Source organism: Bos javanicus, chromosome 10 (genome assembly GCF_032452875.1).
Source record: "Bos javanicus breed banteng chromosome 10, ARS-OSU_banteng_1.0, whole genome shotgun sequence".
NCBI lineage: Eukaryota > Metazoa > Chordata > Mammalia > Artiodactyla > Bovidae > Bos > Bos javanicus.
The window spans coordinates 19,108,831-19,123,888 of NC_083877.1; the positions used below are offsets into that span (position 1 = coordinate 19,108,831).

The following is a 15,058-nucleotide window of genomic DNA, read 5'->3' on the forward strand; positions in this document are numbered from 1 at the left end:
ATTTACAAATGTCCAAAGTACACATCTTCAGTAAGCAGCACCAAAGTTAAATCCATAAAACTTAGAAAACTAGAACATGTTATCCTCCTGCTGTACAATCTTAAATACAAGCAAGTGAAAATGGAAACCCTTGCTTTGTTCTCAGTTTTAGGGGAAAAGACTTCGTTTTTCATCATTAAATATAATGCCAACGGTAGATTTTTTTGGTAGATGCACTTTATCAGGCTGTGGAAATTCCTTTCTGACATTCATAAAAGCTTTCATCGTGAATGGGTTTTCTATTTTTTCTAGTGCTTTCTCTGTGACTATTAAGATGAGAATGTGTGTTCTCTTCTTTTTTCTATTAATTTTAATATACTGTATTGTATTAATTGATCTTGGATGTTCTTTTTTTTTTTTGCCTGTGAGTGTACTGTTATTCCACCACTATTTGTTTAATAGAATATTCTTTCTCCATTGAATTGCCTTTGTTCCTTTGTTGAATTCCAATTGACTATATTGTGTTGGCCTATTTCTGGTCTTGATGCTGTTCTATTGATCTACGCGTCTATTCTTTCACCAAATATTAAACTGTCTTGTTTACAATGGCTTTATACTAAATCTTGAAATTGAATATTGTCTGTTCTCCAACTTTGTTCTCTTTCAGTGTTGTATTAGCTATTCTGGCCTCTTGCCTTTCCATGTGAACTTTAGAATCAGTTTGTTGATATCCGTAAAATACCTTGCTGGGATTTTGATTGGAAATGCATTGACTCTATGGATCACATTGGGAAAAAACTGATAACAGTATTGAATTTCTTATCTATGAACATGGAAGATCTCTTGCTTTATTTATATCTTCTTTGATTTCTTCAACAGTGTTGTATTTTTCCTTATATATAGCTTGCACATATTTATTTATTCCAAAACATTCAAGTTTTTGGTTCTAATGAAAACGGTGTTGTATTTTTAATGTCAAATTCAATTTTTTGTTATTAATATACAGGGTAGCAATCAACATTTATATATGTCTTGTGTCCTGCTGTCTTATTATAGTTGCTTATTATTTCCAGGAGATTTTGGTCAAGTCTTTGGGATTTTCTTCATAGACAGTCATGTCATCTGCGAACAGTTTTATTCCTTTCTTCCCAATCTGTACATCTCTTATTTCCTTTTATTATTGCCTTAACAAGGACTTCTAGTAAGATGTTGAATAAGAGTGGTGAAAGAGGACATGGCTTGCCTTGTTCGTGATCTTAGGTGGAAAGAATCTAGTTTCTCACTGTTATGTATGATGGTAGCTATAGGATTTTCATAAATGTTCTTTATCAAGTTGAGGAAGTTCACCTTTATTCTCAGTTTACTGGAAGTTTTTAGAATTATGAATGGGTGTTGGATTTTGTCAAATACTTTTTTCTGTATCTATTAAAGTTATCATGATTTTTCTTTAACATGTCGATGTAAGGGATTGTATTAATTGACTTTCAAGTGTTGAACTAGCTTTGCATCCTGGAGTAAATCTCGCTTAGTTACTGTGTATAAGTCTCTGTATACATTATTGGATTTGATTGGCCAATATTTTGTTGAGCATTTTTGCATCTGTGTCCGTGGGAGATACTGGTCTGCAGTTTATGTTTCCTTGTAATATCATTGTCTGGTCTTGATGTTAGGATAATGCTATTCTCTATTTTCAGGAAGAGATCATAGAAAATTGGTGTCAATTTCTTCCTTAAATATGTGGTAAAATTCACCAGTGAACTCATCTGGGTTGGTGCCTTCTATTTTGGAACAATACTCATTACTAATTCAATTTCTTTAGTAGGTAGAGGCCTGTATTTCAGATTGTCTACTTCTCTTTGTGTGAGTTTTGGTAGATAGGGTCTTTCAAGGAACTGGTTCATTTCATCTAGATGATTGAATTTGTGGACATAGAGTTGTTTGTAATATCCCTTCATTTATTTTTTAATGTCCATGGGAATCAATAGTGATGACCCCTCTTTCATTTCTGATACAAGTAATTGGTGTCTCCTTTTCTCATTGGTTAGTTTGGCTAGAGGTTTATTGATTTTATTGATCTTTTGAAAGAAGCTTTTGCTGATTTTCTCTATTTCCATTTTTCAATTTTATTGGTTCCTGCTCTAATTTTTTATTTCCTTTTTCTGCTTACATTGGATTATATTTGTTTCTAGTTTCTTAAGGAAAACTTAGATTATTGATTTTAGATATTTCTTTTTCAATATACACACTTAATGCCATACATTTCTACAGAGTTTTTACTGCATCTCACAAGTTATAATTGTGTTTTCATATTCATTTCATATAAAAATATTTTAAATTTTTTCTTGAGATATTTTTTAAGCCAGGTGTTATTCAGAAGTATGTTATTTAATTTTCAAATATTTGGGGATTTTCTGGCTATTTTTCTGTTATTCTAGCTTAATTCCGTTGTGGTCTCAGAGCATATATCTTATGACTTCAGTCTTTTAATATTTATTAAGGTGTGTTTCATGTCCCAGAATGTGGTCTATCTTGGTGAAAGTTCCATATGAACTTGAGAGGAATGTATAGATTCAGTTCATTCATGGTGCTGTTCAGTTCAATTATGTCAGTATTAATTTCCACCTTCTGAGTAGTGGACTTGTCTCTTTCTCCTTGTAGTCTTGTAGGTTTTCCCGTCATATATGTTCCTGTCATGTATACTCTGCTGTTAGGGCATACACTTTAAAGATTCTGTCTCCTTGGAGAATTAACTTCTTTATCATTATGTAATGTTCCCCTTCTTTCTTATTTTTTATTGAAGTATAGTTGATTTACAATGTTGTGTTATATACAACATGTATATATTTACAATGCTGTGTTGTTTTTGGTATACAGAAAAGTGATTCAGTTATTCACTTATATATGTATATTCTTTTCATATTTTTTCCATTATGGCTTATTACAGTATATTTAATATAGCTCCCTGTGCTATAAAGAAGGGCCTTACTATTTCTCTATTTCACATAGAGTAGTTTGTATCTGCTAATCCCAAACTCCTAATTTATCCTCCCCATCCCCTTTCCTTTTGGTAACCATAAGTTTGTTTTCTATGTCTGTGAATCTGTTTCTGTTTGGTAAATAAATTCATTTGTATCATATTTTAGATTCTACATTTAAGTGATATCATATGGTATTTGTCTTCCTCTTTTTGACTTACACCACTTAGAATAACAATCTCTAGGTCCATCCATGTTGCTGCAAATGGTGTTATTTCATTCCTTCTTGTGGCTAAGTAGTATTCCATTGTATATATATTAATATATACCACATCTTCTTTATCCATTCATCTGTTGATAGGCATTTAGTTTACTTCCATGTCTTGGCTATTTTAAATAGTGCTGTTATGAACACTGGGGTGCATGTATCTCTTCAGATTAGAGTTTTCTCTGGATATATGCCCAGGAGTAGAATTGCTAGATCATAAGGCAACTCTCGGAGTACTCTTGCCTGGAAAATCCCATGGACAGAAGAGCCTGGTGGGCTGCAGTCCATGGGGTCGCGAAGAATCGGACACAACTGAGCGACTTCACTTTCACTTTTCACTTTCATGCATTGGAGAAGGAAATGGCAACCCACTCCAGTGTTCTTGCCTGGAGGATCCCAGGGACGGGGGAGCCTGGTGGGCTGCCGTCTATGGGGTCCCACAGAGTCGGACACGACTGAAGCGACTTAGCAGCAGTAGCAGCAAAGGAACTCTATTTTTAGTTTTTTAAGGGACTTTCCTACTGTTTTCTGTAGTGACTGTATACCAGTTTACACTCCCATCAGGGGAGTAGGAGAGTTTCCTTTTCTCCACACCCTCTCCAGGATTTGTTATTTGTAGACATTTTAATGATAGTCATTCTGACTGGTGTGAGGTTTTACCTTAGTTTTGATTGGCATCTCTCTAATAATTACTGACATTGAGCATCTTTTCACATGCCTATTGGCCATCTGTATCGCTTCCTTGGAGAAATGTTGATTTAAGCCTTTTGCCCATTTTTTGATTGGCTTGCTTCATTATTGAGTTGTATGAGCTGTTTGTGTATTTTGGAAATAAGCCTTTGGTTGTATCAGTTACAAATGTTTTATTCAGTTTTGTATGTTGTCTTTTTGTTTTGTTTCTGGTTTCCTTTGCTGTAAGAAAGCCTGTAAGTTTAATTATGTCCAATTTGTTTAGTTTTGCTTTTATTTCTGTTGCTTTAGGAGGCCAACCTGAGGAAATGTTGCTACTATTTATGTCAGAGAATATTTTGCCTGTTTTCCCTTCTAGGAGTTTAATGATGTCATGTCTTTTATTTATGCCTTTAATCCATTTTGAGCTTATTTTTTGTATGGTGTGAGAGAGTATTCTAACTTCATTGATTTACATGTGACTGTGCGGCTTTCCCAACACCACTCGTTGAAGAAACTTTTTTCTATTGTATATCCTTGCCTACTTTGTCACAGATTAATTGACTGTAGGTGTGTGGGTTTATTTCTGGGCTTTTTATTCTGTTCTGCTGATCCATATGTCTGTTTTTGTGCCAATGCCACACTGTTTTGATTAGTATTATCTTTGTAGTATTGTCTGAAGTCTGGGAGGGTTATGCCTCCAGTTTTGTCCTCTTCAGGATTGCTTTGGTAATTCTGGATCTTTTATGGCCCACATAAATTTTAAGATTATTTGTTCTAGTCATGGATAATTTAAATCTACATTAAATCTGTAGATTGCTTTGGGTCGTATGTATTCAGTTCAGTTCAGTTCAGTCTCTCAGTCGTGTCTGACTCTTTGCGACCCTGTGGACTGCAGTGCGTCAGGCTTCCCTGTCCATCACCAACTCCCGGAGCTTGCTCAAACTCATGTCCACTGAGTCAGTGACGCCATCCAACCATCTCATCCTCTGTCGTCCCCTTCTCCTCCTGCCTTCAATCTTTCTCAGCATCTGAGTCTTTTCAAATGAGTCAGTTCCTCACATCAGATGGCTAAAGTATTGGAGTTTCAGCTTCAACATCAGTCCTTCCAATGAATATTCAGGACTGATTTCCTTTAGGATGGACTGGTTGGATCTCCTTGCAGTCCAAGGGATTCTCAAGAGTCTTCTCCAGCACCACAGTTCAAAAGCATCAATTCTTTGGCGCTCAGCTTTCTTCCTAGTCCAACTCTCACGTCCATACATGACTACTGGAAAAATCATAGCTTTGACTAGATGGACCTTTGTTGGCAAAGTAATGTCTCTGCCTTTTAATATGCTATCTAGGTTGGTCACAGCTTTTCTTCCACGGAGCAAGCGCCTTTTAATTTTATGGCTGCAGTCACCATCTGCAGTGATTTTGGAGCCCAAGAAAATGAAGTCTGTCACTGTTTCCATTGTTTCCCCATCTATTTGCCCTGAAGTGATGGGATAGCTATAAAGAAAGCTGAGCGCCGAAGAAGTGATGCTTTTGAACTGTGATGCTGGAGAAGACTCTTGAGAGTCCCTTGGACTGCAAGGAGATCCAACCAGTCCATTCTAAAGGAAATCAGTCCTGAATATTCATTGGAAGGACTGATGTTGAAGCTGAAACTCCAATACTTTGGCCACCTGATGTGAAGAACTGACTCATTTGAAAAGACCCTGATGCTGAGAAAGATTGAAGGCAGGAGGAGAAGGGGACGACAGAGGATGAGATGGTTGGATGGCGTCACCGACTCAATGGGCATGAGTTTGAGTAAATTCCAGGAATTGGTGATGGACAGGGAGGCCTAGTGTGCTGCAGTCCATGGGGTCACAAAGACTTAGACATGACTGAGCAACTGAACTGATGGAACTGGAGGCCATGATCTTAGATTTAGAATGTTAAGTTTTAAGCCAGCTTTTTCACTCTCCTCTTTCACTTTCATCAAGAGGCTCTTTAGTTCTTCACTTTCTGCCTTAAGGGTGGTGTCATCTGTGTATCTGAGGTTATTGATATTTCTCCCAGCAATCTTGACTCCAGCTTGTGCTTCATCCAGCCTGGCATTTCACATGATGTACTCTGCATATAAGTTAAACAAGCAGGGTGACAATATACAGCCTTGCCATACTCCTTTCCCAATTTGGAACCAGTTTGTTGTTCCATGTCAGGTTCTAACTGTTGCCTTATGACTTGCATACAGATTTCTCCGGAGGTAGGTAAGGTGGTCTGGTATTCCCATCTTTTTAAGAATTTTCCACAGTTTATTGTGATCCACACAGTCAAAGGCTTTGGTATAGTCGAGAAAGCAGAAGTAGATGTTTTTCTGGAACCCTCTTGCTTTTTCTATGATCCAACGGATGTTGGCAATTTGATCTCTGGTTCCTTTGCCTTTTCTAAGTCCAGCTTGAGTATCTGGAAGTTCACGGTTCAAGTACTGTTGAAGGCTGGCCCAATTTTTCTCTTCTGGCAATTTTTCTTGCTTTGAAGTTGGCTCTGTTTGAAATACAGCTACTCCAGCTTTCTTTTGATGAGTGTAACATGAAATGTCTTTCTCCATCTCTTTACTTGTAATCCATCTGTGTCTTTATATGTAAGGTGGGCTTCTTGTAGATATGTAATTGGGTCTTGCTTTTTATTTATTTATGTATTTTGTTTATTTGGCTGCCCCAGTAGTTGCAGCTTGTGGGATCTAGTCCCTGATCAGGGATTGAACCCAGGCCCCCTGATTGGGAGCACAGTCTTAGCCACTGGACCACTAGAGAAGTTCCCGGCCTTGTTTTTTAATCCATTCTGACAATCTCTGTCTTTCAATTTTTTAAATTTAGGTCATTCATGTTTAAAGTGATTATTGATAAAATTGGATTATTATCTAACATATTTGTTACTCTTTTCCATTTTGTTGCCCTTGTTCATTGTTTCCGTTTCATCTTCTACTCTTTCTCTGCCTTTTATGGTTTTAACTGAACATTTTGAATGCTTTGCTTTCTTACTATATCAGTTATACTTCTTTTTTCACTTTAGTAGTTATCCTGAGGTTTATAAAATACATTTACAATTTATCAAAGTCCATTGTCAAACACTGTACTGCTTCATGAGCAGTACAAGAGCCTCATAATAGAGTGTTCCCAATCTCTGCCTCCCATCCTTCACAACATTGCTGTCATTTGTTTCACTTATTCATAAGGTATCATAATCATTAACAGTGATGTTATTATTCTGGACAAACTGTTATTCACTAAAGAATAAAATTAGCATTATAATTGGAATCACATTGAATCTGCAGATCATTTTAAAATCCTTACAATCTTGGGTCTTCTCGTTTATGAACATGTTACATATTTATATCTGGGTGTTCTTTCAAAAGACATCTGACTGTCTTTGAAAATTTTTTTCAAACTTTATAAAGTTCCTGTATGTCTTTCATTAGATTTATTCCAAGGATCATATAATTGTTGACTCTTGTTACATGAGGCATGCAGTTACATGAAGCAGTGTCATTTTTTATTAGCCAGTTTGAGCTATTTCCCTGCAACTAAAGGAGGCTTGACTAATACAGGTAGAATGTCAGGACTTGATGATGGAGCACTCAAGACACATCATCTTGGAGTGGGAGACTTATATACCCTGCTAAGTGAATTAGACAAGGGGGCAATTTTGAAAAATTAAAAGCATGAAATTGAGGGACTCCCCTGGTTGTCCCGTGGTTAGGACTCTACTCTCCCCATGCAGGAGGCCCAGGCTTGATCCCTGGTCGGGGAACTAGATCCCATGCGTATAACTAAGAGTCCCCATGCCACAGCTAAGAGAGCACATGTGCTGCAATGAAGACCGAAGATCCTGTGTGCTGCAACTAAGACCCAGCACAGCCAAATGGTAACTAAATAGCTTTAAAAAGCAGAAGCAGGAAATCTGATTTGCAGCTTAAAACGATGACTTGAGGGAAGTGTGATGTTGTTGTCCAGTCGCTAAGTCATGTCTGGTTCTTTGCAACCCCATGGACCACAGCACACCAGGCTTCCTTGTCCTTCACCGTCTCCCAGAGTTTGCTCAGATTTATGTCCTGTGAGTTGATGATGCTATCTAACCATCTCATCTTCTGCTGCCCTCCTTCTCCTTTTGCCTTCAATCTTTCCCAGCATCAGGGTCTTTTCCAATGAATTGGCTCTTTGCATCAGGTGGCCAAAGTATTGGAGCGTCACTTGAGGCCGGTGTTATCAGGATCCTATTCTAAGTTCAGGGAAGATGTGATGGGCTTATTAAGATAGTGGCGGTGCAAATGGAGATGAGTTAATGGCTCTAAGAGTTATTGGTACAGAATGGGTGCGACTTAGTGACGGATTAGAAGGCTATTATGATAGATGGGGGTAGTTAAAGATGATTCCCAGATTTTGGCTGCAATAAGTAGCAGAATAATGGTAGAGCAGTAGAGCAGGGAGCTATGAAGAAGGATGATGAATTGTTTGGCATGTGAGCTTCAGATGATATGGAGTGGATGAGTTTGGAGCTTTGTACATATAGATATATACATATAGCTAAAGATCTGTTTGAGTGTAAACGAGATCACTGAGAAGAAAGTATAGAAGAGGAAAACCTTAAAAATGATTGGCTGTGGAATCGGATTTTTCTGGAGTCATCAGTGATGCAGGCTGAGAAACAATCATGAAAGACGTAGGGGAAAACTCAGGGAAGAATGGTGTCACAGAAGTCAGGGAAGAAAGAATTTCAAAGGAGTGATCAAAATCTCAAAATACAAGGAAAGGGCAAGTGATATTTTAATTACTGAGATATGTTGACTTTGCAACTTACAAGTTATTGTTCACCTCAGTGAGAGCAGCCTTCATGAGGACTGAATGAGAAGTGGAGAAATGGAGATAAATTCTTGTAGTTGTTGCAGGCAACTTGACTGAGAAAAAGCGGGATGGAGAGTTTTTAATTTGTTTAGAGATAAGGGACATTGTACATGTGTGTGTGCTCAAAGAATGGAACCATCTGTAAGGAAGAGTTTGAAAAGTGGGAGGACATGGATTCGAGCCCAGACATAATTGAGTACCCAGCTTTATGTGTGTGTGTGTGTGTGGAGTTTAAGAGCAGGGAGACGTCTGGTACAGTGTGAGGCTGCGACTGATGGCCTGACACAGGATAGGCTAGGATGAACTCGGTGAGCCTGGATCCATAGGCCCTGTGCACAAAGCCTGACTCAGCCTTGCTAGGTAACCATGAACGAATCATCTCACCTATGTCCGTTTCCTTATCTGTCCGGTGAGGATAATATTGATCTACCTCACTGGCTGGGATGAGTATTAAGTAAATTAACATCTGAACAAGCGCTTACGCCGGCCCCTGACACAAGCACAGAGAAATGACAGCAGCACTTCTGTTCCCCTGGGCGGATTTCCACAAATGTCTTCACTCAGATTTCTAACTTATGTTAAGTCAGGTAAACATCTGTATAGTTTTCTCTGAATATTTTCTTCTTAAATATCTTCTCGTTTATAATAAATAATTATCTGGATGTCCCTAACATGTTCTCTTAAATCCAGCAGCACATCAGCACAGCACAAATGCCCCATTTCCATGTCTGCTTGCCAGCTGGTCTGTCTACACACACATACACACACCCCTTTTCTGAGTAGACACACACACAAACCCCTTTTCTGAGTGGGTTCCAAAATGTCCCTTCCTAATTTGCTATGAAGTGAGCCATAAAGAATTTATTAATAATGAAGAAAAATCATAGCTAAGTATCAGATTTCCAGAGGAAATAAGATTTAAAATAAAATCTAGAAAGTGGTTATTTTGGGAAGCAGGAGAGTGGAACTGGAAGTGGGGGACATATATGTTTCATCTCTTAAAAATAACATAAATTTAAAGCAGATGCAACTATTGAGATGTGATAAAGCTGAGTGGTATGGTTATACTGTGTTTATTATGTTATTCCCTACAATTTTCTGTTTGACACATTTGAAATACTTAAATAAAAGTTCTTACTGTGGTACGGAAGACCCAACATGGATATGGTTAGAATACAGTAATTACTGTGAAAATAAAACAAGGTTCATAGACATTTTCAAAAATCTCACTGAAAAATGCATGAAACACACACACACATACACACACAAGGCTGTATCAGAAAGGATTTTAAAAACAATTGTGAAGATTTATATATAGTTAAGAGTGAACAGTGTTGAAAAAAATCAACAAGTAAATGTTTCACTGAAGTTAGTTAATATGTATTTATATTCTATATTTATTAATGATATAAAGGACACAGATTTTCAAACTTTCAAAGTTTATTTATAAAGGAAAAACGGAATGATTTTAAGACAAAGACAATTCCTACTTATTTTCTTTCTTAGTAGGAAAAAAAGTACATGAAATACAATTTTCACAGCCTGTACTGATTGATAAGTGATATTGACAAAAACTATAAAAATCTAAACTTTAGAGAGCTAGCAATGTTGCCACTAGGTATGTTCATCTACACTGATATAAATTAAATTCAATCTGTATCATATAATCCTTTTTTCACCTTTCCCCAGTATCTTTCAGCTTTCCTCACCCCTTGCTATGTCCCTCATCTCTAGTCCTATGGAGCAACCAGGCTCCCAAGTCCTCCACTATCCTATCCCTACACTGATCCACTGAGGTACACCTCAAAACACCACGTTTCTAAGAAGTGAGGGACACCTGGCACACTGCCCCAACTCCTGCCCGAGAGAGGGCGAGCTGAATGTCTTCTCAGCCTCCATTTGTTCCTTCACTTTATTCCTACTGGGGAGGCTTTGCATCCTTAGGAGATTTCAGAGAGCAGCACGGGCCGACTCTTTGTACCCAAAGATAACTAGAGCCAGGAAATCAGTCCAGGCATTTTCCCGCCCCCTGGTGGTGTACAGAGAACACAAGCAGGCCAGAGGAGCCTGGCCCGGAGCAAGGTGGGACAGGTAAAGGGCAATGAGGAGGAGCAGCAGTGACTTTGGGCATTGGAACTGAGCGGGCAGTTCCACAGGTACTCCCTCTATCCTGTCAGCAGTTCAGGGTCTGATGATGACCTTCAGGTAAATGCTATCATGATTAGGGGTCCAGAGATGCACTGGTGGAGGTTAGGGATGATGACCTTCTGGTAAATGCTCTCATCATCAGGGGGCCCAGAGATGCACTAGTGGAGGCTGGGGATGATGACCTTCCAGTAAATGCTCTCATAATCAAGGGGCCCAGAGATGCACTGGTGGAGGTTGGGAATGATGACCTTCCCATAAATGCTTTCATGATCAGGGGGCCCAGAGATGCACTGGTGGAGGTTGGGGATGATGACCTTCCCATAAATGCTTTCATGATCAGGGGGCCCAGAGATGCACTGGTGGAGGTTGGGGATGATGACCTTCAGGTAAATGTTCTCATGATCAGCGGCGGTGGGGGGAGGTGGGCAGAGATACATTGGTGGAGGGTGGGGATCAGCACAATACTGATTTTTTTTTAATTTGTAAAAAAAATGACAACATTAAAGAAAATATTTATAAGAGGAATAAGAAATCATAGAATCTTACTGCTTTAGTACAGCTATTTTCATGGCCTCTTCCTTCATTGACTTGAGACCTAAAATTTACTGTCTTTTTATTAAATATTATACCAAACAATAGCAATATTCCAATTATGATCAAGAAGGGGCACTTGAAGTATAGCAGCATTTCTACAGGGTCCTTGCCTGGGAACTCCCCAAATGTTTCTCCGCGTAATAGAGTAAGGTGCTCCTTTAGTAGGCACAGATAGTAGAGCTTAAGTTGTTTCTCTCCAGGCCAGAGCCCTGAGCTCAGCTTTCCCTAAGAATTCTTCAGGTAGAAGGTGCGCAGCCTGTCCCTATAGTAATAGTGCAAGAAGGCCTGATTGGTGCACATTCAGTCAGGTCCCCAAAGGAGCATGAGCAAGGAACTGAAGGATGCTATTTAAGGACCAAATTTTACTGAGATCCCTTTTCAGGCCTGCCTTCCCCAACTTTCTGTATCCACGAGATTGGAAACTTTCTGAAAGAAATGTCTGTACCTCTCCATTGTCCTTCCAGCCCAGGACAAGGTAAAATAACTTAAAAATGGTCAAAGAAATCCACATCTGAAACAGCTGCTGTGCACTGCTGGCCCGGATTCTGGGCTGCACTGTCACTTCTGAACATGACACCTTTAGGGGGCAGTCTGGGTCCATGAGCCATTTCTTCCTACGGAAGACTGGTCACTGGTGCAAAGACTCTTCCAGAGCCACACACCCACCTCTTGGTCCTCCAGGGGCTTTCCTCACATGGTCTCAGCTGTGCCAGCAGTTCTCAGAGAAGATGCTACTGGATTGAAAATGGGTGGGAGGAGGGGTGGAGGTTGCTGGCATTTTGGGGAGTGTACCAGGGCCTCTGGGGACTAAGTCCTTCAAATTTAACCACCTACCACAGTGCCAAGATCATAGTATGTGTTCAATATTTAATAATGGTTGCATGAAATGGAAGTAACAAGAAACCTAAAGCAGAAGAAAAGCTCTGGGGAGGGCGGTTCGTGATCTGCATGGGGCGGGGCTGTTCTGTGCCCAGGTTGGGCTGGGGCCCCTGCCGCTTCTGGGACTGCTTTGGTCGCCTGTGCTGTTGTGTTCCATGTACAGAAGCCTCAGGGGTCCAGGTGACGAGTCTAAGGATGGGGTATGTGTCTGGACTCTGGTGAGCTAGGAGAGGCATCAAAACTCAGGCAGGGTAGGACGGCACAGAGGATACAAGTTTCGTTCCCAGCCCTCAACTTACAAGATCCCTCCAGGGGCAGATACTGAGCCCACGCTGGCTGGGCCCCACTGAGCCTATCACCCTTAGGAGCAGAAGGCCAGTCCTGGCAGTTCCCCTTCCCTAGGGCCACTCACATTTGTTTCCACACAGGTAATCCATGTTTGTTATAGAAAAACGCCACATCACTCTTTATTGGACGCCAGCGCCAGCACCAGCCCCCTTGCCTCTAGGCACAGGGGCACGTGGGCAAGGGGCTCCATCCCCCGGGCGGGGTGCAGTGGAAGCCTGGCCCCGCTTCCGCTCTCCTAGGGCCAGTACCCTCCTTGGTGCCGGGGGCTACTTGCTCAGGTTTGTTCAAACTCCATGTCACAGTAGCCTACGCTGAGGGGCTGGGCCTGGACACCACGCCTGCAAGAGAATGTTAAGAAACAGGTACCGTGAGTCCTCGAAGGCAGTTAGTTTTAGGCTCCAGCAACATCTTCTCCACTACAATCAACAGTCTCCCCTTCCCCCAGTTCAATGGATTTCACGCTGTCACTAGACACCAAAATTCCTCGGGGTCTCGCTTCCAGAGATTCTTGCTGGGGTGGGGCTGTGTGTTGCGAGAATCTGCCATCTGGATCGGGTGCCTCAGTGATCCTGACACAGGGACACCTCGGAATCTTGAGGAATGCCTCCCTGCTTCTGTGCCCCAGCCCCAAATCACTCAGCCTCTTGAGAAAAAAGGTGGACGCCTACAATGTGCCCAGTGCTCTTGGCCACTGAGCCCCCATTAATGGCTCTAAGGGGGCACCAAGGCACTGTCCAGCCCATCCACAAGGTGTGGGCATGAAATCTCAGCCTCACCAGTTCCAGGACCTGACCGATCTCTTTAGTGCACCTCGATCTCTTTAGTGCATGCCTCCTTTATTATCCAAATAAGTTATCTGCTCAGAGATGGTAAGGAACTCGCTCAAAGTCACCCAGTAAATTAGACAGTAGAGGCTTAGACCCCACATGCCTGGCTCTCAGCCTGGGACTCTGCTCTCTATGAAGCTGTTTCCCCAGAGTCTCAAAACCAAGTCAATGAATGAACCAGGGAACTGACCCTCTTACGCAGGCCCACCCCAACTGGGACATGGGTGTCATGAGAACCCATAAGAGCACGGCCATGGATAAGAGCACAGACAGTGAAGGCAGTTCAAGTCCTGGTTGTGAGCAACTTTGGGCAAGTTACTGAACTTCTCTGTGCCTCAGCTGCCTGCCTCTGAAATGGGGATAAAAACTCCATCCCCTGATAGGGCTGTGGCGAAGACTGAATGAAGCAGCGTCAGCAGAGGGCTGAGCACAGGGCTTGCCCCCTCAACACACTTCTGCACGTGTTAGCTATTATCAGTGTTCTCTTCCTGTCAGGAAGGGATCCCCAGCCCCCGATCTGCCCATGGCCTGCTTACCTCAGCAGCTCACAGCGGAAGTGTGCCAGACGTTTAAAGGCAAAGTCCAGGTTGGACACCATCTTGTTGCTCCACAGCCTCTCGGCAACAGCCCCTGCTCTAGGCCTGCAGAAAGGAGAGGGGCACCCCGTTTGGGCTCTGGGTTCCCCGCAAGGGTGCTGGACACCCACAGCCTCTTGTTTAGGCATCCCGGACTAGCTTGGGGCCGAGGGATGTGACCGACACTTTAATCAGAGTGACAGCTCACTGGAGGGCTCCCCAGGACTGCCAGGGCCCTGCTTCATCTTCAGTAAAATGAGGATAGTGATCCCTCCTCCTCTCCCAAAGACACAGGGACCACAGTCCGTCTGAAAGGCATTGTAAACAGTTATTGATGGCGGTGGCGGCAGCTGTTCTCAAAATGTAAACTCTACACAGCCCCCAAGCTTGCTGAGGGGTAGCAGCACTCTGAGGAGACAGCAGAGAGGAGTCTTAGTACAGAGACTGGGCATCTCAGGGCTGGATCCTGAGCCATCCTGAAAACAAAATTCTCTCAACGTGCTCTCCAGACCTCCTTATCCCTGTGTGTGAAGTGGGGACAACGATCTCCATGTTGTTGGTTAGTTGTCATGTCCGAGTCACGTCTAACTCTTCTGTGACCCCGTGGACTGTACCTTGTCAGGCCCCTCTGTCCATGGGATTTCCCAGGCAAGAATACTGGAGTGGGTTGCCATTTCCTTCTCCAGGGGATCTTCCTAACCCAGGGACCAAACCAAGTTTTCCTGCATTGCAGGCAGATTCTTTACCACTGAGCCCCCAGGGAAGCCCAACAGTCTCCATGTGACACACCTAAGGGGCTGCAGGCGCAAATACAGAAGTCAGGCAGGAGAGGGCTGTCCCACACAAGCAGAAGCAACAGCGCGAGGCCCCTTCTCTCCCAGGCCTGAGGACGGCACTTGGCTGGTGGTGGCTGGAGGGGACT

General features: G+C 41.8%; 1 protein-coding gene across 2 annotated transcripts in view; it reads right to left on the reverse strand.

Moving 5' to 3' along the window:
- Nucleotides 1-10,187: 10,187 nt before the first annotated feature.
- Nucleotides 10,188-15,058, reverse strand: part of HEXA (hexosaminidase subunit alpha) — a 34,253-nt gene continuing 29,382 nt past the window's right edge. Inside the window, exons 13-14 of one of the 2 annotated variants that reach the window (XM_061430287.1) lie at nt 14,098-14,202; nt 10,188-12,609 (exon numbers count right to left, since the gene is read on the reverse strand). In XM_061430287.1, the coding sequence (XP_061286271.1) occupies nt 12,576-12,609; nt 14,098-14,202 (139 nt within the window). In that variant the 3' untranslated portion in view covers nt 10,188-12,575. Of the gene's footprint in view, nt 12,610-12,824; nt 13,073-14,097; nt 14,203-15,058 lie in introns of those variants that run through there. The other variant, XM_061430286.1, reaches the window with a different exon arrangement.